Consider the following 27,453-nt stretch of genomic DNA (forward strand, 5'->3'; position numbering starts at 1 on the left):
TTGTATGTACGTAGAGTTCCTTTTTTCTTTTATGTGAATGGAATTGTCCTCATTGATATTGATATGATCATCTGTAAATATTGTTTTATTGGTCGCGGGTGGTAGTGACGGAAAAAACATGGGAGTCATTGTGGCACTTTTAGAGGAAAGTTTTACTGCTGTTCTTTATATATGTATTCATGAATGTGTGTATATGTAATAATAATAAAAATTAGGGCTGTGCAATTAATCGAAATTCGATTAAGATTTCGATTACAACAGTAACCGATTACAAAATTAGCATCATCGCAAAAAATTAATTATATATATATATATATTTATTTTTTTCAATTTTTTTTTTTACAATTGTTTTTTTTTTTGCAAAGCGGACTTGTGTTATTTCACGGCGCTGGGATTATTTTCCCTTCGCTTTTCACCTGCCGTGGCTCACGCTTTTGTCTGACATAAAAACAAACGGCGCTGTGTGATGATGTCATCAGGCCGCGCTGCTCCGTTTACTTGTGCAGGTGTGAGGGCTGACCAGCAGGGGGCAGGTGTGAGGGCTGGCCAGCAGGGGGCAGGTGTGAGGGCTGGCCAGCAGGGGGCAGGTGTGAGGGCCAGCAGGGGGCAGGTGTGAGGGCTGGCCAGCAGGGGGCAGGTGTGAGGGCTGGCCAGCAGGGGGCAGGTGTGAGGGCTGGCCAGCAGGGGGCAGGTGTGAGGGCCAGCAGGGGGCAGGTCTGAGGGCTGGCCAGCAGGGGGCAGGTGTGAAACAGGGACCTCTCTTTAATCGAGGTAAACTTGAAGTCATTTGTACTTTTATGACTGTGCAGAAAACGTAAAACATCATCATAGTGTTTTGATTAATAAATAAATGAAATAAAAATATACTTTTTTTTAAAGGCAACAAATAATCATTTGAATAATCGTGATTTCAATTATGACAAAAATAATCGTGATTATAATTTTTTCAATAATCGAGCAGCCCTAATAATAATAATAATAATAATATTAATAATAATAATAATACATCAGACTTGTATAGCGCTTTTTTGGACACTCAAAGACGCTTTACATGGGGATAAAACAAAACAAATGTGTATGTGTTGTTTTTATGTCTGTTGTTTACTTGAGCCCTTTAGTATATACGTATGTCTTCTCTATAGCTTTGTAAAAATGTTTTATACACAAAGTGTAAACAGATTGGGTGTGGGGTATTTAGTATTTTTCTTCTTTTTTTTAAAATTATTATTTATTTATTTTTCTCCTTTTCTTTCTCCTTTTCTTTTCTCTGTTGATTTTTCCTTATATGTTTATATCCTTTGTAAATGTATTGAATACAAAATATTTAAATAAAGAAATAAAAAAAATAGGCGCCATCTGGTGGTGAAAAAGCATTACAGCAGTAAGCCTGAAAAAAGTGAACTCAACACTGGCTGAGCTCATTTATTCTCGTTCAGAAATGTGAACCAAAAACCAAAACACCAGGATTGAGCTGTTTAACAGAGTGATGTTGTAGAAAGAGAAAAGATCCTTGTTTGTGAAGCTGTTCTCAAACAATGGCAATAAAAACAAACGGTTTCCTCCAAATGTAATTTTGTCATTTCTTTGTCATTTTTTAGTCATTTCTTTTGTTATTTTTTTGTCATTTTTTGGTCATTTTTTTTTTGGGGGGGGGGGGGGGTATGAACTCATTTTGTAACTTTTTTGTCATTTTTTTGTCATTTTTTGTAATTTTTGTCATTTTTTTAAATCATTTTTTTTTGTTATTTTGTTGTAAATTTTTTCTCAAATTTTCTGTCATTTTTTAGTCCTTTTGTGTCATTTTTTTTGTCATTTCTTTGTCATTTTTTGGTCATTTTTTAGTCTTTTTTGTCATTTTTTTTTGGTCATTTTTTTGTCATTTCTTGGTCATTTTTTTGTCATTTCTTTTGTTATTTTTTTTGTTATTTTTGGTCATTTTTTGGGGGGGGGTATGAACTCATTTTGTAACTTTTTCGTCATTTTTTTGTTGTTTTTTTGTCATTTTTTTGTCATTTTTTAGTCATTTCTTTTGTTATTTTTTGGTCATTTTTTAATCATTTTTTGGTCACATTTTCTGTCATTTTTTTTACCTTTTTTTTTTACTTTTTTTGTCATTTTTGTCATTTTTTTTGTCAAAACGGTTTCCTCCAAACGTCAAAAAGAGGCCTGAATATGAAATGGGAATGTCTCGTCTGCTGCCTCGTGCCCTTCGCTGATATTTCCTTCATTATTACCCATGTCGATGTGTGTTATGGGACATAAGGTTCTCTATAGGCGGCCTGTAAACCATTAATCATCAGGTCCTTGAACTCACCGCAGCTGGGCCCGTCCCACGCTGTGAGTTTAAAACCCCCGGACTCACCGAGACTCCAACACGTCTGCAACACGTCTGCATCACGGTAAGACCAGACTCTGGCCCTCGTCTCTGTTCATCATGAATAACGGACGTTTCTCCCACAGATGTGGAGTTTGGCTGTTCTGCTGTGTGCGCTGACCGGAGCCTCCTACGGTCAGTCCGGTTAATATCAGTATTATTATTATTAGTATTATTATTATTACAGCTGAGAAATCTACAGCTGTTTCTGACTTCTCTGCCACAGTCTCTGCTCTCAAAGTCTTAAACTCGACTTTAAACCTCTTAACTCCCGCCTGAACCGAGAGCATTTTCTCCAGCTTTACCCAAATCCTGTAGGCCAGTGTAACGCCTCATTTGAAATCTACAAAACTCATCTAAATGGGTCTTTTTCTTCACATCATCAGAATTTTTGCCATCTTTTTTGGGGGGAGTATTATTCAACTCATTTTGTAAGTTTTTTCAAAAAAAAAATTTCACATTTTTTGTAAAAAAAAATTTGTCACATTTTTGTCATTTTTTAATCATTTTTTTGTCATTTTTTTTGTCATTTTTTGTCATTATTTTGTCCATTTTTTTGTCATTTTTTGTCATTTGTTTTGTCATTTTTTAATCATTTTTTAATCATTTTTTGTCATTTTTTGTCATTTTTTGTCATTTTTTTTGTCATTTTTTGTCATTTTTTTGTCCATTTTTTTGTCCATTGTTTGTTATTTTTTGTCATTTATTTTGTCATTTTTTAATCATTTTTTTGTCATTTTTTGTCATTTTTGGGTTATTTTTTAATCATTTTTTGGTATTTTTTTGTCATTTTTTTGTATTTTTTTGTCATTTTTATCATTTTTTTGTCATTTTTTTGTCATTTTTTGTCATTTTTTGTCATTTTTTTTTGGTCATTTTTTTGTTATTTTTTTGTCACATTTTTGACATTTTTTCGTCACTTTTTTGTCAAAGTTTTCTCACTTTTTTGTCACATCTTCATCATTGTTTTCGTCTCAGTTCTGTCGATATTTTCCCACCTTTTTTCCAGAAGCTTTTGGATTGGGGTAAAGCCAAACTGGAGAAAATGTGCTCGGTTCAGGCGGGAGTTAAGGGGTTAAAGCCACAAATGCCGTTCGTCTGTGCGTATTTCAGAAGAACGAGGGGAAACGTTTGAGCTAAAAATAGTGTGTAATCTCTGAATGTGACTGAGAGCCAGGGCCGGCCCAGCGTTCGGGCCCCGAGTCCAGCAGGGGGCTCCACAGAGTTTGTTCTGCACTTGTGTCAGGGAGAGGCTTCACTGTTTGTGGAATATGAACGACCTATAGCAGTGGTTCCCAAAGGGGGGTCCGGGCCCCGCTGGGAGGCACTACTGGGCCCCCCAGAGCTTGTCTACAAAACAAGTGTCAAAAATGTATTTATTTACTTTGCTTTTTATGTAACTTTGCCTGTAAAATAATAACAAATGCCTTTGAACAGAATAAATTATTATTGGGGGCCCCGAGGTTTTCAAATCGATAAAGGGGCCCCGTGTCCCGGACTTTGGGAATGGAATACTTAGAGTTACTTTGAATTACTTTGAGTTACTTTTAGTTACTTTGAGTTACTTTTAGTTACTTTGAGTTACTTTTGGCGAAATATAAACTGAAAATAAACATAATGTCACTGAGCAAAAGTCAAAGATTTCCTTCTCTCTCCCCTGTTCTCTGATGTTTAGTTTTGACGAGAGTTCAGCTGGATTTGGTGCATTTTATTTGGGGAAGTTTTGCTTTTCAATACAAACCATTTAAATAACTGGAGTTACTTACACTGTAATGACTGATATATTACTGTATTTTCAATAAGTAATATTTTGCATCCCTTAGCTACTGAAAAAAGTATATATATATAATATATTTGTGTTACTTTTGTAATACGTTTCCCAACTCTGTAAAATGACACTAAGGTCTAAAATAACTAAAGTGTGTTTCTGCTGCAGGAGGCGAGATCTGCATCGGGGACTTCGGCTGCTTCTCAGACCTCCCCCCCTGGGGCGGGACGTCCCAGAGACCGGCCTCAGTGCTGCCCTGGACCCCGGAGCAGATCGGGACACGCTTCCTCCTCTTCACCCCGAAGAACAAGTACTACCAGGTACAAGTACTACAGGTACAAGTACTACAGGTACAAGTACTACCAGGTACAAGTACTACAGGTACAAGTACTACCAGGTACAAGTACTACAGGTACAAGTACTACCAGGTACAAGTACTACCAGGTACAAGTACTACAGGTACAAGTACTACAGTTACTATAAGGAAACAGCAGAGGGAGGGTCAGAGCAGCTGCAGATCCAGACCTCGGCTGCTCCAGGCCTGACCACAGGAGGAGCAGTATTCGGACACTTGTGCCGAGCTCCCGCCCTCTGAGTGACACACCTGCTTTGATTGGTTGTGTAGAAACTGATGATGTCATGATCTCAGATGGAGGGACCAGTACAAGATGATGTAATGGAAGTGAGGGATTCATAAACCTGCCGCACTCTTACAGCTGAACGTTCTTTCGTCTCTTCTTTTGGATGCTCCAGCCCAGATATTCACCATAAACCAAGTCCCGTTACCATAGTTACCACAACAGGATTCTCCACTTAAATTCCAGGCTGTTCACAGTGTCGTGACTTTGTTTTTCAGGAGATCAAACCCGACAGCACCATCTCAGCGTCGAACTACAACGGGAAGAAGATGACGCGCTTCGTCATCCACGGATACCTCCAGGAGGAGGACGAGGACTGGGCTCAGGAGACCTGCCGGGTGAGGCCGACTGTCTGTGAGGCCGTCTGTCTGTGAGGCCGTCTGTCTGTGAGGCCGTCTGTCTGTGAGGCCGTCTGTCTGTGAGACCGTCTGTCTGTGAGACCGTCTGTCTGTGAGGCCGTCTGTCTGTGAGGCCGTCTGTCTGTGAGACCGTCTGTCTGTGAGACCGTCTGTCTGTGAGACCGTCTGTCTGTGAGGCCGTCTGTCTGTGAGACCGACTGTCTGTGAGGCCGACTGTCTGTGAGGCCGTCTGTCTGTGAGGCCGTCTGTCTGTGAGGCCGTCTGAGACCGTCTGTCTGTGAGGCCGTCTGTCTGTGAGACCGACTGTCTGTGAGGCCGACTGTCTGTGAGGCCGTCTGTCTGTGAGGCCGTCTGTCTGTGAGGCCGTCTGTCTGTGAGGCCGTCTGTCTTTGAGACCGTCTGTCTGTGAGGCCGTCTGTCTGAGGCCGTCTGTCTGAGGCCGTCTGTCTGTGAGACCGTCTGTCTGTGAGGCCGTCTGTCTGTGAGGCCGTCTGTCTGTGAGGCCGTCTGTCTGTGAGGCCGTCTGTCTGAGGCCGTCTGTCTGTGAGGCCGTCTGTCTGTGAGACCGTCTGTCTGTGAGACCGTCTGTCTGTGAGGCCGTCTGTCTGTGAGACCGTCTGTCTGTGAGACCGTCTGTCTGTGAGGGCGTCTGTCTGTGAGACCGTCTGTCTGTGAGGCCGTCTGTCTGAGAGGCCGTCTGTCTGTGAGACCGTCTGTCTGTGAGGCCGTCTGTCTGTGAGGCCGTCTGTCTGTGAGGCCGTCTGTCTGTGAGACCGTCTGTCTGTGAGGCCGTCTGTCTGTGAGGCCGTCTGTCTGTGAGGCCGTCTGTCTGTGAGGCCGTCTGTCTGTGAGGCCGTCTGTCTGTGAGGCCGTCTGTCTGTGAGGCCGTCTGTCTGTGAGACCGTCTGAGACCGTCTGTCTGTGAGGCCGTCTGTCTGTGAGGCCGTCTGTCTGTGAGGCCGTCTGAGACCGTCTGTCTGTGAGACCGTCTGTCTGTGAGACCGTCTGTCTGTGAGACCGTCTGTCTGTGAGGCCGTCTGACTGAGAGGCCGTCTGTCTGTGAGACCGTCTGTCTGTGAGGCCGTCTGTCTGTGAGGCCGTCTGTCTGTGAGACCGTCTGTCTGTGAGACCGTCTGTCTGTGAGACCGTCTGTGAGGCCGTCTGTCTGTGAGGCCGTCTGTCTGTGAGACCGTCTGTCTGTGAGACCGTCTGTCTGTGAGACCGTCTGTCTGTGAGGCCGTCTGTCTGTGAGGCCGTCTGTCTGTGAGGCCGTCTGTCTGTGAGGCCGTCTGTCTGTGAGGCCGTCTGTCTGTGAGGCCGTCTGTGAGGCCGTCTGTCTGTGAGACCGTCTGTCTGTGAGGCCGTCTGTCTGTGAGGCCGTCTGTCTGTGAGGCCGTCTGTCTGTGAGGCCGACTGTGAGACCGTCTGTCTGTGAGGCCGACTGTCTGTGAGGCCGTCTGTCTGTGAGGCCGACTGTCTGAGAGACCGTCTGTCTGTGAGGCCGTCTGTCTGTGAGGCCGTCTGTCTGTGAGGCCGTCTGTCTGTGAGGCCGTCTGTCTGTGAGGCCGTCTGTCTGTGAGGCCGTCTGTCTGTGAGGCCGACTGTCTGTGAGGCCGTCCGTCTGTGAGGCCGTCCGTCTGTGAGGCCGTCTGTCTGTGAGGCCGTCTGTCTGTGAGGCCGTCTGTCTGTGAGACCGTCTGTCTGTGAGGCCGTCCGTCTGTGAGGCCGTCCGTCTGTGAGGCCGTCTGTCTGTGAGGCCGTCTGTCTGTGAGACCGTCTGTCTGTGAGGCCGTCTGTCTGTGAGGCCGTCTGTCTGTGAGACCGTCTGTCTGTGAGGCCGTCTGTCTGTGAGGCCGTCTGTCTGAGGCCGTACGTCTGTGAGGCCGTCTGTCTGTGAGGCCGTCTGTCTGTGAGGCCGTCTGTCTGAGGCCGTACGTCTGTGAGGCCGTCTGTCTGTGAGACCGTCTGTCTGTGAGACCGACTGTCTGTGAGGCCGTACGTCTGTGAGGCCGTCTGTCTGTGAGACCGACTGTCTGTGAGACCGTCTGTCTGTGAGGCCGTCTGTCTGTGAGACCGTCTGACTGTGAGGCCGTCTGTCTGTGAGACCGTCTGTGAGGCCGTCTGTCTGTGAGACCGTCTGTCTGTGAGGCCGTCTGTCTGTGAGACCGTCTGTCTGTCAGGCCGTCTGTCTGTGAGACCGTCTGTCTGTGAGACCGTCTGTCTGTCAGGCCGTCTGTCTGTGAGACCGTCTGACTGTGAGGCCGTCTGTCTGTGAGGCCGTCTGTCTGTGAGACCGTCTGTCTGTGAGGCCGTCTGTCTGTGAGGCCGTCTGTCTGTGAGACCGTCTGTGAGACCGTCTGTCTGTGAGGCCGTCTGTCTGTGAGGCCGTCTGTCTGTGAGGCCGTCTGAGACCGTCTGTCTGTGAGGCCGTCTGTCTGTGAGGCCGTCTGTCTGTGAGGCCGTCCGTCTGTGAGGCCGTCTGTCTGTGAGACCGTCTGTCTGTGAGGCCGTCTGTCTGTGAGGCCGTCTGTCTGTGAGGCCGACTGTCTGTGAGGCCGTCTGTCTGTGAGGCCGTCTGTCTGTGAGGCCGTCTGTCTGTGAGACCGTCTGTCTGTGAGACCGTCTGTCTGTGAGACCGTCTGTCTGTGAGGCCGTCTGTCTGTGAGGCCGTCTGTCTGTGAGACCGTCTGTCTGTGAGACCGTCTGTCTGTGAGACCGTCTGTCTGTGAGACCGTCTGTCTCTGAGGCCGTCTGTGAGGCCGTCTGTCTGTGAGGCCGTCTGTCTGTGAGGCCGTCTGTCTGTGAGACCGTCTGTCTGTGAGACCGTCTGTCTGTGAGACCGTCTGTCTGTGAGGCCGTCTGTCTGTGAGGCCGTCTGTCTGTGAGACCGTCTGTCTGTGAGACCGTCTGTCTGTGAGACCGTCTGTCTGTGAGGCCGTCTGTCTGTGAGACCGTCTGTCTGTGAGACCGTCTGTCTGTGAGGCCGTCTGTCTGTGAGGCCGTCTGTCTGTGAGACCGTCTGTCTGTGAGACCGTCTGTCTGTGAGGCCGTCTGTCTGTGAGACCGTCTGTCTGTGAGGCCGACTGTCTGTGAGACCGTCTGTCTGTGAGGCCGTCTGTCTGTGAGGCCGTCTGTCTGTGAGACCGTCTGTCTGTGAGACCGTCTGTCTGTGAGGCCGTCTGTCTGTGAGACCGTCTGTCTGTGAGACCGTCTGTCTGTGAGACCGTCTGTCTGTGAGACCGTCTGTCTGTGAGACCGTCTGTCTGTGAGGCCGTCTGTCTGTGAGGCCGTCTGTCTGTGAGGCCGTCTGACTGTGAGACCGTCTGTCTGTGAGGCCGTCTGTGAGGCCGTCTGTCTGTGAGGCCGTCTGTCTGTGAGGCCGTCTGTCTGTGAGGCCGACTGTCTGTGAGACCGTCTGTCTGTGAGGCCGTCTGTCTGTGAGACCGTCTGTCTGTGAGACCGTCTGTCTGTGAGGCCGTCTGTCTGTGAGACCGTCTGTCTGTGAGACCGTCTGTCTGTGAGGCCGTCTGTCTGTGAGACCGTCTGTCTGTGAGACCGTCTGACTGAGAGGCCGTCTGTCTGTGAGACCGTCTGTCTGTGAGGCCGTCTGACTGAGAGGCCGTCTGTCTGTGAGACCGTCTGTCTGTGAGACCGTCTGTCTGTGAGACCGTCTGTCTGTGAGACCGTCTGTCTGTGAGGCCGTCTGACTGAGAGGCCGTCTGTCTGTGAGACCGTCTGTCTGTGAGGCCGTCTGTCTGTGAGGCCGTCTGTCTGTGAGACCGTCTGTCTGTGAGACCGTCTGTCTGTGAGACCGTCTGTGAGGCCGTCTGTCTGTGAGGCCGTCTGTCTGTGAGACCGTCTGTCTGTGAGACCGTCTGTCTGTGAGACCGTCTGTCTGTGAGGCCGTCTGTCTGTGAGGCCGTCTGTCTGTGAGGCCGTCTGTCTGTGAGGCCGTCTGTCTGTGAGGCCGTCTGTCTGTGAGGCCGTCTGTCTGTGAGACCGTCTGTCTGTGAGGCCGTCTGTCTGTGAGGCCGTCTGTCTGTGAGGCCGTCTGTCTGTGAGGCCGACTGTGAGACCGTCTGTCTGTGAGGCCGACTGTCTGTGAGGCCGTCTGTCTGTGAGGCCGTCTGTCTGTGAGACCGTCTGACTGTGAGACCGTCTGTCTGTGAGGCCGTCTGTCTGTGAGACCGTCTGTGAGACCGTCTGTCTGTGAGGCCGTCTGTCTGTGAGACCGTCTGTGAGACCGTCTGTCTGTGAGACCGTCTGTCTGTGAGGCCGACTGTCTGAGAGACCGTCTGTCTGTGAGGCCGTCTGTCTGTGAGGCCGTCTGTCTGTGAGGCCGTCTGTCTGTGAGGCCGTCTGTCTGTGAGGCCGTCTGTCTGTGAGGCCGTCTGTCTGTGAGACCGTCTGTCTGTGAGGCCGTCTGTCTGAGGCCGTACGTCTGTGAGGCCGTCTGTCTGTGAGGCCGTCTGTCTGTGAGGCCGTCTGTCTGTGAGGCCGTCTGTCTGTGAGACCGTCTGTCTGTGAGGCCGTCCGTCTGTGAGGCCGTCCGTCTGTGAGGCCGTCTGTCTGTGAGGCCGTCTGTCTGTGAGACCGTCTGTCTGTGAGGCCGTCTGTCTGTGAGGCCGTCTGTCTGTGAGACCGTCTGTCTGTGAGGCCGTCTGTCTGTGAGGCCGTCTGTCTGAGGCCGTACGTCTGTGAGGCCGTCTGTCTGTGAGGCCGTCTGTCTGTGAGGCCGTCTGTCTGAGGCCGTACGTCTGTGAGGCCGTCTGTCTGTGAGACCGTCTGTCTGTGAGACCGACTGTCTGTGAGGCCGTACGTCTGTGAGGCCGTCTGTCTGTGAGACCGACTGTCTGTGAGACCGTCTGTCTGTGAGGCCGTCTGTCTGTGAGACCGTCTGACTGTGAGGCCGTCTGTCTGTGAGACCGTCTGTGAGGCCGTCTGTCTGTGAGACCGTCTGTCTGTGAGGCCGTCTGTCTGTGAGACCGTCTGTCTGTGAGACCGTCTGTCTGTCAGGCCGTCTGTCTGTGAGACCGTCTGACTGTGAGGCCGTCTGTCTGTCAGGCCGTCTGTCTGTGAGACCGTCTGACTGTGAGACCGTCTGTCTGTGAGACCGTCTGTCTGTGAGACCGTCTGTCTGTCAGGCCGTCTGTCTGTGAGACCGTCTGACTGTGAGGCCGTCTGTCTGTCAGGCCGTCTGTCTGTGAGGCCGTCTGTCTGTGAGACCGTCTGTCTGTGAGGCCGTCTGTCTGTGAGACCGTCTGTCTGTGAGACCGTCTGTCTGTCAGGCCGTCTGTCTGTGAGACCGTCTGTCTGTGAGACCGTCTGTCTGTCAGGCCGTCTGTCTGTGAGACCGTCTGACTGTGAGGCCGTCTGTCTGTGAGGCCGTCTGTCTGTGAGACCGTCTGTCTGTGAGGCCGTCTGTCTGTGAGGCCGTCTGTCTGTGAGACCGTCTGTGAGACCGTCTGTCTGTGAGGCCGTCTGTCTGTGAGACCGTCTGTCTGTGAGACCGTCTGTGAGACCGTCTGTCTGTGAGGCCGTCTGTCTGTGAGACCTTCTGTCTGTGAGACCGTCTGTGAGACCGTCTGTCTGTGAGGCCGTCTGTCTGTGAGGCCGTCTGTCTGTGAGGCCGTCTGTCTGTGAGGCCGTCTGTCTGTGAGGCCGTCTGTCTGTGAGACCGTCTGTCTGTGAGGCCGTCTGTCTGTGAGGCCGTCTGTCTGTGAGGCCGTCTGTCTGTGAGGCCGTCTGTCTGTGAGGCCGTCTGTCTGTGAGGCCGTCTGTCTGTGAGGCCGTCTGTCTGTGAGACCGTCTGTCTGTGAGACCGTCTGTGAGACCGTCTGTCTGTGAGGCCGTCTGTCTGTGAGACCGTCTGACTGTGAGACCGTCTGTCTGTGAGGCCGTCTGTCTGTGAGACCGTCTGTGAGACCGTCTGTCTGTGAGGCCGTCTGTCTGTGAGACCGTCTGTGAGACCGTCTGTCTGTGAGGCCGTCTGTCTGTGAGACCGTCTGACTGTGAGACCGTCTGTCTGTGAGGCCGTCTGTCTGTGAGGCCGTCTGTCTGTGAGACCGTCTGTCTGTGAGGCCGACTGTCTGTGAGACCGTCTGTCTGTGAGGCCGACTGTCTGTGAGACCGTCTGTCTGTGAGGCCGACTGTCTGTGAGACCGTCTGTCTGTGAGGCCGACTGTCTGTGAGACCGTCTGTCTGTGAGACCGTCTGTCTGTGAGGCCGTCTGTCTGTGAGACCGTCTGACTGTGAGGCCGTCTGTCTGTCAGGCCGTCTGTCTGTGAGGCCGTCTGTCTGTGAGGCCGTCTGTCTGTGAGACCGTCTGTCTGTGAGGCCGACTGTCTGTGAGACCGTCTGTCTGTGAGGCCGACTGTCTGTGAGACCGTCTGTCTGTGAGGCCGACTGTCTGTGAGACCGTCTGTCTGTGAGACCGTCTGTCTGTGAGGCCGTCTGTCTGTGAGACCGTCTGACTGTGAGGCCGTCTGTCTGTCAGGCCGTCTGTCTGTGAGGCCGTCTGTCTGTGAGGCCGTCTGACTGTGAGACCGTCTGACTGTGAGGCCGTCTGTCTGTGAGGCCGTCTGTCTGTGAGGCCGTCTGTCTGTGAGACCGTCTGACTGTGAGGCCGTCTGTCTGTGAGACCGTCTGTCTGTGAGGCCGACTGTCTGTGAGGCCGTCTGTCTGTGAGACCGTCTGTGAGGCCGTCTGTCTGTGAGGCCGTCCGTCTGTGAGACCGTCTGTCTGTGAGGCCGTCTGTCTGTGAGGCCGTCTGTCTGTGAGGCCGTCTGTCTGTGAGACCGTCTGTCTGTGAGGCCGTCTGACTGTGAGGCCGTCTGTGAGACCGTCTGTCTGTGAGGCCGTCTGTCTGTGAGGCCGTCTGACTGTGAGGCCGTCCGTCTGTGAGACCGTCCGTCTGTGAAACCGTCTGTCTGTGAGACCGTCTGTCTGTGAGACCGTCTGTCTGTGAGGCCGTCTGTCTGTGAGGCCGTCTGTCTGTGAGGCCGTCTGTCTGTGAGGCCGTCTGTCTGTGAGGCCGTCTGTCTGTGAGGCCGTCTGTCTGTGAGGCCGTCTGACTCCGCCTCCCATTGTCTGACTCCACCTCTCCTTGCCTGACTCCGCCTCTCGTTGTCTGACTCCGCCTCTCGTTGTCTGACTCCGCCTCTCGTTCTCTGACTCCGCCTCTCGTTCTCTGACTCCACCTCTCCTTGTCTGACTCCGCCTCTCGTCGTCTGACTCCGCCTCCCGTTGCAGACGATGCTGACCTGGGAGAGCGTGAACTGTGTGGTGGTGGAGTGGAAGAAGGGGGTGCAGACGTCCTACGCTCAGGCGGCCAACAACGTGCGGGTGGTGGGGGCGCAGGTGGCCCAGATGCTCACCTTCCTCATGGTACGTCCCGGACACAAACTACACAAATTACACACAAAAAAACATCTCCAGAAATCAACACTCTGGATAACGAGGAACTGAGGAACTGAAATATCCCTTTAATATAGAACCTGCAGTTGTGCGTATAACCTGAGGTGGCAGTGGTGAGTATTAAAATGACCAACTTGCATCTAGTCCCTTTAACCTCTTAACTCCCACCTGAACGGATCCCATTTTCTCCAGTTTGGCTTTACCCAAATCAAAAAGCTTCTTGGGAAAAACACCAAAATAGCCACAAAAAACTGAGAAGAAAACAAGGATGTAAACGCAACAAAATGTGACAAAAATTCAACAAAAAAGTGACAAAAATTCAACAAAAAAGTGACAAAAATTCAACAAAAAAGTGACAAAAATTCAACAAAAAAGTGACAAAAAATCAACAAAAAAGTGACAAAAATGTGACAAAAAAGTGACAAAAATTCAACAAAAAAGTGACAAAAATTCAACAAAAAAGTGACAAAAATTCAACAAAAAAGTGACAAAAATTCAACAAAAATGTGACAAAAAATCAACAAAAAAGTGACAAAAAAGTGACAAAAAAGTGACAAAAATTCAACAAAAAAGTGACAAAAATTCAACAAAAAAGTGACAAAAATTCAACAAAAATGTGACAAAAAATCAACAAAAATGTGACAAAAATGTGACAAAAATTCAACAAAAAAGTGACAAAAATGTGACAAAAATTAGACAAAAATGTGACAAAAATTCAACAAAAAAGTGACAAAAATTCAACAAAAAAGTGACAAAAATTAAACAAAAAAGTGACGAAAAAGTGACAAAAATGTGACAAAAATGTGACAAAAATTAAACAAAAAAGTGACGAAAAAGTGACAAAAATTCGACAAAAATGTGACAAAAATTCAACAAAAAAGTGACAAAAATTCAACAAAAAAGTGACAAAAATTCAACAAAAATGTGACAAAAAATCAACAAAAATGTGACAAAAATGTGACAAAAATTCAACAAAAAAGTGACAAAAATGTGACAAAAATTCTACAAAAAAGTGACAAAAAAGTGACAAAAATTCAACAAAAAAGTGACAAAAATTAAACAAAAAAGTGACGAAAAAGTGACAAAAATTCGACAAAAATGTGACAAAAATTCAACAAAAAAGTGTCAAAAATTGAACAAAAAAGTGACGAAAAAGTGACAAAAATTCAACAAAAAAGTGACAAAAATTCAACAAAAATTTAACAAAAATTCAACAAAAATTAAACAAAAATTAAACAAAAAAGTGACAAAAATTAAACAAAAAAGTGATAAAAATTCAACAAAAATTCAACAAAAATTCAACAAAAATTCAACAAAAATTCAACAAAAATTCAACAAAAATTCAACAAAAATTCAACAAAAATTCAACAAAAATTCAACAAAAAAGTGACAAAAATTAAACAAAAAAGTGATAAAAATGTGACAAAAATGTGACAAAAATGTGACAAAAATGTGACAAAAATTCAACAAAAATTCAACAAAAATTCAACAAAAATTCAACAAAAATTCAACAAAAATTCAACAAAAATTCAACAAAAATTCAACAAAAATTCAACAAAAATTCAACAAAAATTCAACAAAAAAGTGATAAAAATGTGACAAAAATTCGACAAAAATTCGACAAAAATTCGACAAAAATTCAACAAAAAAGTGTCAAAAATTAAACAAAAAAGTGACGAAAAAGTGACAAAAATTCGACAAAAATGTGACAAAAATTCAACAAAAAAGTGACAAAAATTCTACAAAAAAGTGACAAAAATTCAACAAAAATGTGACAAAAAATCAACAAAAATGTGACAAAAATGTGACAAAAATTCAACAAAAAAGTGACAAAAATGTGACAAAAATTCTACAAAAAAGTGACAAAAAAGTGACAAAAATTCAACAAAAAAGTGACAAAAATTAAACAAAAAAGTGACGAAAAAGTGACAAAAATTCGACAAAAATGTGACAAAAATTCAACAAAAAAGTGTCAAAAATTGAACAAAAAAGTGACGAAAAAGTGACAAAAATTCAACAAAAAATTCAACAAAAATTCAACAAAAATTTAACAAAAATTCAACAAAAATTCAACAAAAATTCAACAAAAAAGTGACAAAAATTAAACAAAAAAGTGACAAAAATGTGACAAAAATTCAACAAAAATTCAACAAAAATTCAACAAAAATTCAACAAAAATTCAACAAAAATTCAACAAAAATTCAACAAAAATTCAACAAAAAAGTGATAAAAATGTGACAAAAATTCAACAAAAAAGTGACAAAAATGTGACAAAAATTAGACAAAAATGTGACAAAAATTCAACAAAAAAGTGACAAAAATTCAACAAAAAAGTGACAAAAATTCAACAAAAAAGTGACAAAAATTAAACAAAAAAGTGACGAAAAAGTGACAAAAATTTGACAAAAATGTGACAAAAATTCAACAAAAAAGTGTCAAAAATTAAACAAAAAAGTGACGAAAAAGTGACAAAAATTCGACAAAAATGTGACAAAAATTCAACAAAAAAGTGACAAAAATTCTACAAAAAAGTGACAAAAATTCAACAAAAATGTGACAAAAAATCAACAAAAATGTGACAAAAATGTGACAAAAATTCAACAAAAAAGTGACAAAAATGTGACAAAAATTCTACAAAAAAGTGACAAAAAAGTGACAAAAATTCAACAAAAAAGTGACAAAAATTAAACAAAAAAGTGACGAAAAAGTGACAAAAATTCGACAAAAATTCAACAAAAATTCAACAAAAAAGTGTCAAAAATTGAACAAAAAAGTGACGAAAAAGTGACAAAAATTCAACAAAAAATTCAACAAAAATTCAACAAAAATTTAACAAAAATTCAACAAAAATTCAACAAAAATTCAACAAAAAAGTGACAAAAATTAAACAAAAAAGTGACAAAAATGTGACAAAAATGTGACAAAAATTCAACAAAAATTCAACAAAAATTCAACAAAAATTCAACAAAAATTCAACAAAAATTCAACAAAAATTCAACAAAAATTCAACAAAAAAGTGATAAAAATGTGACAAAAATTCAACAAAAAAGTGACAAAAATGTGACAAAAATTAGACAAAAATGTGACAAAAATTCAACAAAAAAGTGACAAAAATTCAACAAAAAAGTGACAAAAATTCAACAAAAAAGTGACAAAAATTAAACAAAAAAGTGACGAAAAAGTGACAAAAATTTGACAAAAATGTGACAAAAATTCAACAAAAAAGTGTCAAAAATTAAACAAAAAAGTGACGAAAAAGTGACAAAAATTCGACAAAAATGTGACAAAAATTCAACAAAAAAGTGACAAAAATTCTACAAAAAAGTGACAAAAATTCAACAAAAATGTGACAAAAAATCAACAAAAATGTGACAAAAATGTGACAAAAATTCAACAAAAAAGTGACAAAAATGTGACAAAAATTCTACAAAAAAGTGACAAAAAAGTGACAAAAATTCAACAAAAAAGTGACAAAAATTAAACAAAAAAGTGACGAAAAAGTGACAAAAATTCGACAAAAATTCAACAAAAATTCAACAAAAAAGTGTCAAAAATTGAACAAAAAAGTGACGAAAAAGTGACAAAAATTCAACAAAAAATTCAACAAAAATTCAACAAAAATTTAACAAAAATTCAACAAAAATTCAACAAAAATTCAACAAAAAAGTGACAAAAATTAAACAAAAAAGTGACAAAAATGTGACAAAAATGTGACAAAAATGTGACAAAAATTCAACAAAAATTCAACAAAAATTCAACAAAAATTCAACAAAAATTCAACAAAAATTCAACAAAAATTCAACAAAAAAGTGATAAAAATGTGACAAAAATTCAACAAAAAAGTGACAAAAATGTGACAAAAATTAGACAAAAATGTGACAAAAATTCAACAAAAAAGTGACAAAAATTCAACAAAAAAGTGACAAAAATTCAACAAAAAAGTGACAAAAATTAAACAAAAAAGTGACGAAAAAGTGACAAAAATTTGACAAAAATGTGACAAAAATTCAACAAAAAAGTGTCAAAAATTAAACAAAAAAGTGACGAAAAAGTGACAAAAAATCGACAAAAATGTGACAAAAATTCAACAAAAAAGTGACAAAAATTCAACAAAAAAGTGACAAAAATTCAACAAAAATGTGACAAAAAATCAACAAAAATGTGACAAAAATGTGACAAAAATTCAACAAAAAAGTGACAAAAATGTGACAAAAATTCTACAAAAAAGTGACAAAAAAGTGACAAAAATTCAACAAAAAAGTGACAAAAATTGAACAAAAAAGTGACGAAAAAGTGACAAAAATTCAACAAAAAAGTGACAAAAATTCAACAAAAATTTAACAAAAATTCAACAAAAATTCAACAAAAATTCAACAAAAAAGTGACAAAAATTTAACAAAAAAGTGATAAAAATTCAACAAAAATTCAACAAAAATTCAACAAAAATTCAACAAAAATTCAACAAAAATTCAACAAAAAAGTGACAAAAATTAAACAAAAAAGTGATAAAAATGTGACAAAAATTCAACAAAAATTCAACAAAAATTCAACAAAAATTCAACAAAAATTCAACAAAAATTCAACAAAAATTCAACAAAAATTCAACAAAAATTCAACAAAAAAGTGATAAAAATGTGACAAAAATTCAACAAAAATTCAACAAAAATTCAACAAAAATTCAACAAAAATTCAACAAAAATTCAACAAAAATTCAACAAAAATTCAACAAAAATGTCACACCCCCCCCCCTCGGGCTCGACTTGTTTTTGAGCTCATGTGTTTGTGTCCAGGTGAAGTTCGGGCAGAAGGCTGACCGCTTCCACCTGATCGGCCACAGCGTCGGGGCTCACGCCGCCGCCGACGTGGGCAACCGGGTGAAGGGGCTGCTCCGGATCACGGGTACGAACACTCACTCACATCTGCAGTTATTACAGAGGGGATCTAAGCCTTATGTGCACGGGATACACAATTACACTTTACCGGGCTGTTTCTCCAAAAGTTGCAATGAAAAGCTGTTTTTTTCCTGCTTAAAACAATGTATTTTTTTAGACTTATAGGGACAATACAGAGTTTAAAAATGTTAAAATGAAGACTTTTCCTCTCCCTACATGTTCCTCCATGTCCTAATTAGGGATGGGCGATACCACGTTTTTTGGAATCGATACGATACCGATACTTTTAGGGTCATCTTTGTTGATACCGATACCGATGCCGATACCGATGCTGGTCATTTCATATGGGTGAATGTATTTCAATCAATATACATTTCTACAACTGGTTATTTTATATAATTAACTGGTCAATTAAAATTATATTACTTTAACTGGTTAATTCAACAATACTAATGTGAAATTAAATACATAAACACAATTTTAAATTAATACTTAAGGCGAGACACTGCAGGTGAATAGGGGAAAAAAATAAATGTAGAGACGTCAATTTGAAACTTTTGCTAAACATCACAGATATAAATATGAGAACAAAATGTATTGCATTTTTTCTGTCATTTTATGTTTTCACAAAAAATAAGGCATTTTGAGCATTAAAATGGCTAAAATTGCCTATATTTTGGGCAACGAAATCAAAATAATGAATTGAGCCAGATTAAATGGTTTTATGTTATTGACATATTAGTGACTAAGATTTTTTTTTCAGAGGGGATTTTGGATATTTTGTTTAGTTTTTCAATGAACTAATCATCAAATTCCGCCTGCTTTTTTGGTTTCAAAGTTGAATAAATCAGGCTTGGAATTAGATATTAAAAAATCCCTCTGAAAAAACCTTCTAAACCTTGTTGTGTCTCAGCCTGTAAAGTGTGGAGTCTGTGGGAGCTTCTATAAGGGCTCAGGCTCTGCCCGAGTGCGGCTTCTCTCATTCAGAGAAAACCAGCCCTGAAGTTTTGTAGCGAGTGCGCATGCTCGGCCCGTTCTTCCACTTTTCCGCTCCAGCGTCTCGTAGGAGGAAAAACACCATATTTGGGTGAAAGCGTCAGCACGGGGCCCCTTAGCAGGACACGTGGATGTCAAATCTGTCAATATTTATGAATGAAAACCCGCGGGAAAGACGGACTTTCTACTTCCGGGTCGCCCCCACCTCGCAGACAAAACATCAGAAAATAAACATCATCATTTTTATATCTGACATGAAAACTAAGATGTAAAGGGAGGAAAATAGATACAAATCTCCACTTCCACCACTGCATGAAAAATCAATACTTTCACCTGCCGTGTCTCGCCTTAAATAACAAACAGAACCTAAAACAGAATGATCAGCCTGGCTCAGTTCAATCCTTTGCTGTTGTGGAATGTTTTGGCTCAGAACAAAGAAATAAATCATCCTTTCGTATTGATAATTGCTGCCCCGCCTTCTTTTTACAAATTAGTATCGATACTTTTTGCCCAATATCAATGCTTTAAAAATAGCCGTTTGGTGTCGATATATCGATACTTTGATATCGATCCGCCCATCCCTAGTCCTAATGTGTAGAATGAGCTCAGACCTGTTCACCACAACTGCCTCTGAAATCCTGCACTGTCACTCAGAAAGTCATGCACGAGCTTAATATAGAGGCTGCAGTTACACATAAGACCTGAGGTGGCAGTAGTGAGTATACAATGACCAACTTGCATCTAGTCCCTTTAAAATAGGTGTTATTTTAAATAGTTGTAACATCTAAAGACTCCAAAAAAATGCCATGTCATGTTTTATCGCCGCCCTCTGCCTCAGGCCTGGACCCCGCGGAGCCGTACTTCCAGGGCACCGAGGAGCAAATGCGACTGGACGTTTCTGACGCTGCGTTTGTGGACGTCATTCACACCGACGGCGCCCCCTTCAGCTCCAAACTGGGTACTGCCTCTCACAAACCCTCACAGACAGTGTCATTCATGTCCCGGTCAGTAAACGTGTGACGCTCAGGTCTGGGCATGTCCGAGCCCATCGGACACGTGGACTTCTACCCGAACGGAGGAGAGAAGAATCCCGGCTGCAGCGCCAACAAGGGGAAGCCGTCCGACCTGGACAAGATGTGGCTCGGTATGAAACTCTGATCATTCTAAACGCAGTGGCTCTCAACCCCCATTTCAACAGGAAAAGGGATTCGTGAGCCCGGCTCGGGTCACACCGTGAGAATAGAAATAGTAGCCGACATAATTCTTAACCTCTAAACTCCCGCCTGAACCGAGAGGATCTTTTTCCTCACGTCATTTTTTTTACATCATTTTTTTGTCGGGTATTCAACTCATTTTTGCATCTTTTGTCACATTTTTGTCATTTTTTCGTCACTTTTTATCGATTTTTTATAATTTTTTTGTCCATTTTTTGTAATTTTTTTGTCACTTTTTTATAATTTTTTAATATTTTTTTCTAATTTTTTGTCAATTTTTTGTAATTTTTTCGTCCATTTTTTGTAAAATTTTTGTCATTTTTTTGTCATTTTTTTGTCATTTTTATGATTTTTTGTCACATTTTTGTATTTTTTTTGTCACATTTTGTCACATTTTTATAATTTTTTCGTCAATTTTTTGTATATTTTTTGTCAATTGTTTTTCACATTTTTATCACATTTTTGTCCATTTTTTGTAATTTTTGGTAATTTTTTTGTCACATTTTGGTCATTTTTTCGTCACTTTTTAATAATTTTTTAATATTTTTTTTTCAATTTTTTTTTCCACATTTTTATCACATTTTTGTCATTTTTTTTGTCAATTTTTTGTCATTTTTTTTTGTCATTTTTTCGTCCATTTTTGTAAAATTTTTCATTTTTTTCGTCCATTTTTGGTCAAATTTCTGTCATTTTTTGGTCAAATTTTTCACATTTTTATGATTTTTTTGTCACATTTTTATAATTTTTTTGTATATTTTTTGTCAGTTTTTTGTCAATTTTTTTTCACATTTTTATCACATTTTTGTCCATTTTTTGTAATTTTTGGTAGTTTTTTTGTCACACTTTTGTCATTTTTTCGTCAATTTTTTTAATCAAATTTTAAAAAAAAATTGTCATTTTTTGTCAATTTCTTGTGACATTTTTGCCACTTTTTCATCAATTTTTCGTAACTTTGTCAATGTTTTCTCACTTTTTTCGTCACATTTCCATTATTGTTTTCATCTCAGTTTTGTCGCTATTTTCACAGCTTTTTTCCAGTAGTTTTTGGACTGGGGTAAAGCCAAACTGGAGAAAATGTGCTCGGTTCAAGTGGGAGTTCAGGGTTTGAAAAAAAACAAAAAAAACAAATGGCTAAAATGAAATTCATCAAACTACAAACAAATAATGTCACTCTGGTAAAATAGCAAACACACACGCTACAACAAAACATCAGATTATGCTAATGAAAATATGGCTCTTTTATCTAAATGATCTGGCGACCCCCATGTTGAGAACCACTGCTCTAGCGCTCCTCTGTCACGTTCTGTTGTTATTGTAATAATGATGTTTTCAAAGGGACGGTGAAGTTCGACGGCTGTAACCACGTCAGGGCGTATCAGTTCTACACCGAGAGCATCGTCAAACCTCAGGGCTTCATCGGCTTCCCCTGCGCCGACAAGAACCGCTTCGACGACGTACGACACATTTATTTATTTACGTTTATTTGAATAGGGACAAGTATGTTTTACAAGCAGAGCAGACGGTCAGTGGTCACGTTTCTGATTAAAAAGTCTTTAAGTTTGTGTTTGAAAAGGACCCAGTTTGACGCCCCCTGCAGGTCAGAGGGTGAAGAGTTCCAGGCTTTAGTGCCTCGTACAGAGAAAGCTGATTGTCCAAATGAAGGGTTTCGTTTTTGGGATCTGATAGTTCCCGTTCTGAGCTCCTCTAGTCCTTGAACCCACAGCCCTGAGAGGATCTACACACTCACTGAAGACCTGTGGGGCTGGGTCAAACATTTATGCATCAGCTTCAGATGGGAAAATGTGATAAAATGTTCAGAATGTTTAACTTCCTCAGACGGATACAATGATGTGACCGTATGGGCTTCCTAACCGCTCTGTTATAAATCATTTGTATTGGCCTGACTGTAGGGGCCTGAGACCATGAGCAGGTGCAATAACTAATATGCGAGAAGATCTTGGCATGAAAGTGTGAGCAGCGTGAAACGGGAGGTCGTCCCTGATCAGTCTGAATGTGTAAAGATTATCATTAACGTTATACAGTAACGTTTACTCTTCGACATGTGGGGCCGATCTCGTGTTTCCAAACGCAGGCGAGCGGAACCTTCTCCAGCTAGAAGGGGCAGTGTGAGATCTCGTTGCTCCCAGACCTGGTGCATTAGTGCAGGACAGACTCCAGTGAAGATGTTATGCAGAACAACCTTTATCCTCTGACCTCTGACCTCTGACCAGACTCCGAGAGAGAAAGAGCAAACTCAAAGCAAAGGAACGTGATCCAAGCTCCTGTCTGGTGTGTCTGGTTCGTGGTCTGTAGGAGGTAAAGCCACTGTTGTCCAGAACATCTCCATGAGAGTCTGTCCAGCCACTCACTGCACCAGATCTGAGGCTGAAGATTTCACAGAGCGCCCCCTGTCTGCGCCAAGGCCTAGTCCACAGTCTGCGATTGAAAACGCAAGATCAGGCCCAAGTTCTCTGACCAGAATCAGTTCAGGAGCGTAGTTGGGCTAGACTGTATAGTGAGCTGTGACGTGTAAAGACCAGGGGGCTCATTTATAAAACTGTCCGTGAGACTCTGCCTATAAGAGTCCGTACGAGCAAGACCCAAACTTCACCTACAGAAGAAAATATTTTATATTTTTATTACAAATCATTTCTGATGAATAAGGTGATGATTAAGTAAGGATTAAACAACTCAGAGCCGCATTAGTCGGTTCTAACGCCCGACACAGTATTGTTCCTCCTGCATTATAACGTCTAACGCGGCTCCTCGTTGTTTAATCCGCTTATACCAGGGTCCCACAAACCTAACATTTATAATAAATGTGTTTTTCATTGACTAAACTCACTAAATCTGCCAGACTACGGGACTATTTTGTGTGGGTTATTAGCCGGTCACTGAAGGCTGGTCTCAGAGCGAGTCATTCTCCGCTGCTGCTACGAGGATCTCAGTCAGGCTCAACGACACAACATCAGCACAGAATCACAACACAACAGGACTAACCCGGAAACACTTTTCCCTGGAAGTAAACACCGATATGCGGCACTCGTGGGCAGGAGTTATTTACCTTTTACAAGGTTTAACCTGAAGCTAAAGCTAGCTAGCTCAACCAGCTCAACTGTTTATGGAAACAGCTGCGGTGGAGTCGCTCACACCTGGGCCCCCCCAACTCAAACTTTTATGTTTGACTTTACTAATCCAGACAAAGATGCTTCAATGCAGGATCATTTTATGTACGCCTGAAAATGATGAATAGCCTTAACCGTTTCCAATAGAAATGTAAAGCTCATGTGTTATTAACAGTAGCTAACCTAGCTGCTCACTCTCCTCTACAAACATTTAGCAAACACTAAATCCATCTCATACGTTCCTGTCAGTCACTGATTACGCCTTTATCTGATTCAGCTGTGTCATGCGTTGCTATGGCGACGCCACAGCGGAGTGACATCCCAGTGATTTAACTACCGGACTACGTGTGCGGTTACACCACAATAATGCACCAGCCAATCAGAATCCAGTATTCACCCACACCATGGTATAAATAAAGCTAAGCGGTTTACTTCCCCTCGTGTCTCCTCGCGTCTGTGCAGCGTTTCTGAAAGTGCGGACCGCGTACGACAGGTGCAGACCTAGTGTGGGCGGTGCTAATGTTTCACGTTCAGCGCTGAACAGTTCGTTTGGAAGGTTTTGGTCTCCTTTTGTCCGTACGTGAGCTTTATAAATGAGACCCCTGAAGGTTCACACACTCGGCTCCGTCTGTCCCTCAGGGCGAGTGTTTCCCCTGCGCTGAAGACAAGTGTCCTCAGATGGGACACCACTCGTACAAACTGCCCGCTGACGGAGGGAAGTACTACCTGACCACGGGGGACTCCACCCCCTTCGGACGTACGTATCTGCGCCTTCACAATAAAGCACAACAGACCGGGGGCGGACTGGCCATATGACCCTTCTGGAGGAGCACAGAGGGGCCACCGGCTCTGGGGCCACCGGTCCCGCCTCAACCGAGCTTTACCCAAATCTAAAAGCTAAAAGATCTCCAGTCGAGAAGCTTTTAGATTTGGGTAAAGCCCAGTATAGAAAAACATGAATCTGAAAGGAATTCCGTGGAGTATAGTGCACCACAAGGTTCAGTTTTGGGACCGTTATTATTTATTATTTATATGAATGATTTTGCTTCTGTTTCTACGACCGCCTTTCCCGCTCTTTTTGCTGATGATGCCGATCAAAAAAATAATAATAAAAAGCCGAACTGGGGAAAATGCACTCGTTAATGTTAAGGCGGGGGGTAAGAGGTTAAACTCTTAACTCCCACCTGAACGGATCCCAATTCTCCAGTTTGGCTTTACCCTAATCTGAAAGATTCTTGGGAAAAAAGCACCAAAAATGTGACAAAAATGTGACAAAAATGTGACAAAAATTCAACAAAAATGTGTCAAAAATTCAACAAAAAATCAGCAAAAATGTGACAAAAAGCTCAACCAAAAAGTAACAAAAATTCAACAAAAATTCAACAAGAATTCAACAAGAATTCAACAAAAATGTGTCAAAAATTCAACAAAAATTCAACAAAAATTCAACAAAAATTCAACAAAAATTCAACAAAAATTCAACAAAAATTCAACAAAAAATCAGCAAAAATGTGTCAAAAATTCAACAAAAATTCAACAAAAATGTGTCAAAAATTCAACAAAAATTCAACAAAAATTCAGCAAAAAATCAGCAAAAAATCAACAAAAATAAGACAAAAATAAGACAAAAATAAGACAAAAATGAAAAAAAAAAAGAAAGAAAAAAAAACATACAAAAGGTGACACAACAGAGCAATAACGCGAGGAAAAGGTCAGTTTTGTGGGTCTTAGCTTTCAAATGTGTTGCACAGCCAAAGAGGACAGAATGCATTTGGTTTAGGCGGGGGGTAAGAGGTTAAAACATGTATTTATGGAAGTGTCACAATTACGCTAATTTGGGCCGGGCTGGTCAGAGTCCAGGGCTGTTTCCGCCCCTGCAACAGAACAGCTACACAATAAGACACAGTTCTCAACACAAAGATCCTCAGAGAGTCTCCTCAGTGTCCTTTTACCTTTTGTCCACTCCCAGGTTACTCGTATCACCTGCGTCTGACCCTGTCCGGCCCCCTGTGGCCCAACCCCGGCATCATGTACGTGGCTCTGGTCGGAGACGCCGACAGCACCAAGGAGCATCAGCTGCACATGTGAGCGGGAACGGAACCCACCACCTCCCCCTCTTTAAGGTCCTTACGGTCTGATCTCTGTCGGCAGCGGGTCACTGGTTCCCGGCTGGAGCTACGAGATGCTGCTTCACGCCGAGGTGGACGTGGGAGACGTGACCGAGGTGAACTTCCGCTGGAACAACCACATCCCCAACCCCATCAACGAGAAGTACGGGGCGTCCACCGTGGAGCTGACCCGCGGCAAGGACAAGAAGAAGTAAGTCCTGGGCCTCCACTGTCTGGAGATGCTTTAGGTCCCTCCAGCACAGAACCTCTGGCCCCCATGATGATTTTGAGAAATATTATTATGCAAATACCTGTTAAATTACCCTAAAATGTGAGAAATAGTGTCAGTATTTTAAAATGTCCTGGCAGAACATCCCACTTGGTCATATTATATAATGTAAAACGGGGATTCTAGACCCAAAAGTGGGAAAAAACATTTTCAGTGGGTCGCGAGTCTAAAGGGAACTTTTATTCAATATTTTCCATCTGAAACGGCATTGGAACACGAACAGTTTGTTAAACCCCTTAACTCCCACCTGAACCGAGCACATTTTCTCCAGTTTGGCTTTGCCCCAATCCAAAAGCTTCTGGATAAAAGCTGTGAAAAAGCAACAAAACTGAGACAAAAAAAGTTATGGAAATGTGACAAAAAATGACAAAAATTTGACAAAAAAAATTACAAACATTTGACAAAAAATGACCAGAAAAATGAGAAAAATATGAGAAAAAATGGACGAAAAAATGACAAAAATTTGATTTAAAAAATGACCAAAAAATGACCAAAAAATGACCAAAAAATGACCAAAAAAATTACAAAAAAAAAAGGCTAAAATGTGATGAAAAATTGACGAAAAAATGACTAAAATGTGACAAAATGTGACAAAAATTTGACAAAAAAAATTACAAAAAATGGACAAAAAATGACCAGAAAAATGACAAAAAATTGACCAAAAAAAATGACCAAAAAATTGACAAAAAATGACCAAAAAAATGACAAAAAAATGACAAAAAAATGACAAAAATGAGTTGAATACCCACAAAAAAATGATGGCGAAAAAAAATCTGACGTGAGGAAAAAGATCCTCTCGGTTCAGGCGGGAGTTAAGAGGTTAAAATGTTTGTTTATTGGGTTGTTTTGATCATAATTTCAGTCTTGTCACAAAAGTCAGTTTTGTTTGGGGTCGTCCTGGGTAATGTTCGGTCCCGAAGCCACTTAAGAACCACTGATGTAAAACATTGGTATTTGCAGAAAAAAGTTCTTTACTTTCTGCTACAATGGTGAGTTTCGGCTCCTGGTGTTTTGGCAAAGATGAAACTCGGCCTCCACGACACAAACTTGCCGACTCTGCTTTAGGTCAATTAGGAGACTAAGCACAGTAGTTACAGTAGTAGTTAAATATATAGCTAATGTATATAACTTAATATGTAATACTGATCTGAACTCCTCTGAGAATCTATGGGATGTGCTGGATAAGGCTTTGTGCAGTGGTCACGCTCTCCCATCCTCAATACAAGATCTAACACTGGATCTTTGGACATTGCAGAAGCTTCTATTGAAAAGGCAGCTTTAACCCCTTAACTCCCACCTGAACTGAGCACATTTTCTCCAGCTTTACCCCAATCCAAAAGCTTCTGGAAAAAAGGTGTGAAAATAGCAACAAAACTGAGACGAAAACAAGGATGAAAATGTGAAAAAAGTGACGAAAAAAGTGACGAAAAAGTGACAAAAAGTGGACAAAAAATGTACAAAAAAAAATGACAAAAATGGACAAAAAATTGACAAAAAATTGAGAAAAAATGGACGAAAAAGTGACAAAAAAATTGACAAAAAATGACAAAAAATTGAAAAAAAAATTACAAAAGAATGAGAAAAAATGGACAAAAAATTGAAAAAAATATGGAGGAAAAAGTGACAAAAAATTGACAAAAAAGTGATAAGAATTTGACAAAAAAATGCGAATAATTTGACGAAAAAGTGCCAAAAAAGTCACAAAACTTTGACAAAAATGAGACGACTGCCCAACAAAAAAAGTGATGAAAAAAAATCTGATGATGTGAGGAAAAAGATCAATTTATTTTTGTAGATCTTAGCTTTCAAATGAGGCGTTACACTGGGCCTACAGGATTTGGGTAAAGCTGAACTGGAGAAAATGCTCTCGGTTCAGGCGGGAGTTAAGAGGTTAAACATTAATGTTTCGACCACATTACCTGTAAAGATCCGGTCATTTCAGCTGAAAGTCTTCCCCATATTTGTGTGACTTCCTCCACTGATCCTTCACATTTACTGCACCGTTTGTGTTTCCCAGGATGCATTTCTGCGGCACAGAGAACGTCGCCGAGAACAAAATCCAGTCCATCCTGCCCTGCCCCCTGTGAGACGCCCGGAGTCCACCAGGAGGCGCTGTCCCCCTGTGAGACCCCCGCCGTCCACCAGGAGGCGCTGTCCCCCTGTGAGACACCCGCCGTCCACCAGGAGGCGCTGTCCCCTGATAATAAACTCAATGTAGCTGCAGCTGTGTTCATTATTTAGTCGATCAATCAATTCAAATAAACCCAATAAACC

General features: G+C 42.4%; 1 protein-coding gene across 1 annotated transcript; it reads left to right on the forward strand.

The window, feature by feature from the left end:
- The first annotated feature begins 2,343 nt into the window (after positions 1 to 2,343).
- On the forward strand, positions 2,344 to 27,366 carry LOC306970998 (inactive pancreatic lipase-related protein 1-like). The gene is made up of 13 exons (XM_079567123.1): positions 2,344 to 2,387; positions 2,460 to 2,509; positions 4,311 to 4,462; positions 4,999 to 5,118; positions 12,391 to 12,525; positions 17,346 to 17,454; positions 19,282 to 19,401; positions 19,471 to 19,587; positions 20,993 to 21,111; positions 23,422 to 23,539; positions 24,752 to 24,866; positions 24,934 to 25,101; positions 27,197 to 27,366. The coding sequence occupies exons 2-13, from the start codon at positions 2,461 to 2,463 to the stop codon at positions 27,264 to 27,266; spliced, it is 1,392 nt and encodes a 463-aa protein (XP_079423249.1). The 5' UTR covers positions 2,344 to 2,387; position 2,460; the 3' UTR covers positions 27,267 to 27,366.
- The last annotated feature ends 87 nt before the right edge of the window (positions 27,367 to 27,453 follow it).

The sequence above is a fragment of the Gobius niger genome (assembly GCF_951799975.1).
Source record: "Gobius niger genome assembly, chromosome: 12".
NCBI classification, from domain to species: Eukaryota; Metazoa; Chordata; class Actinopteri; order Gobiiformes; family Gobiidae; genus Gobius; species Gobius niger.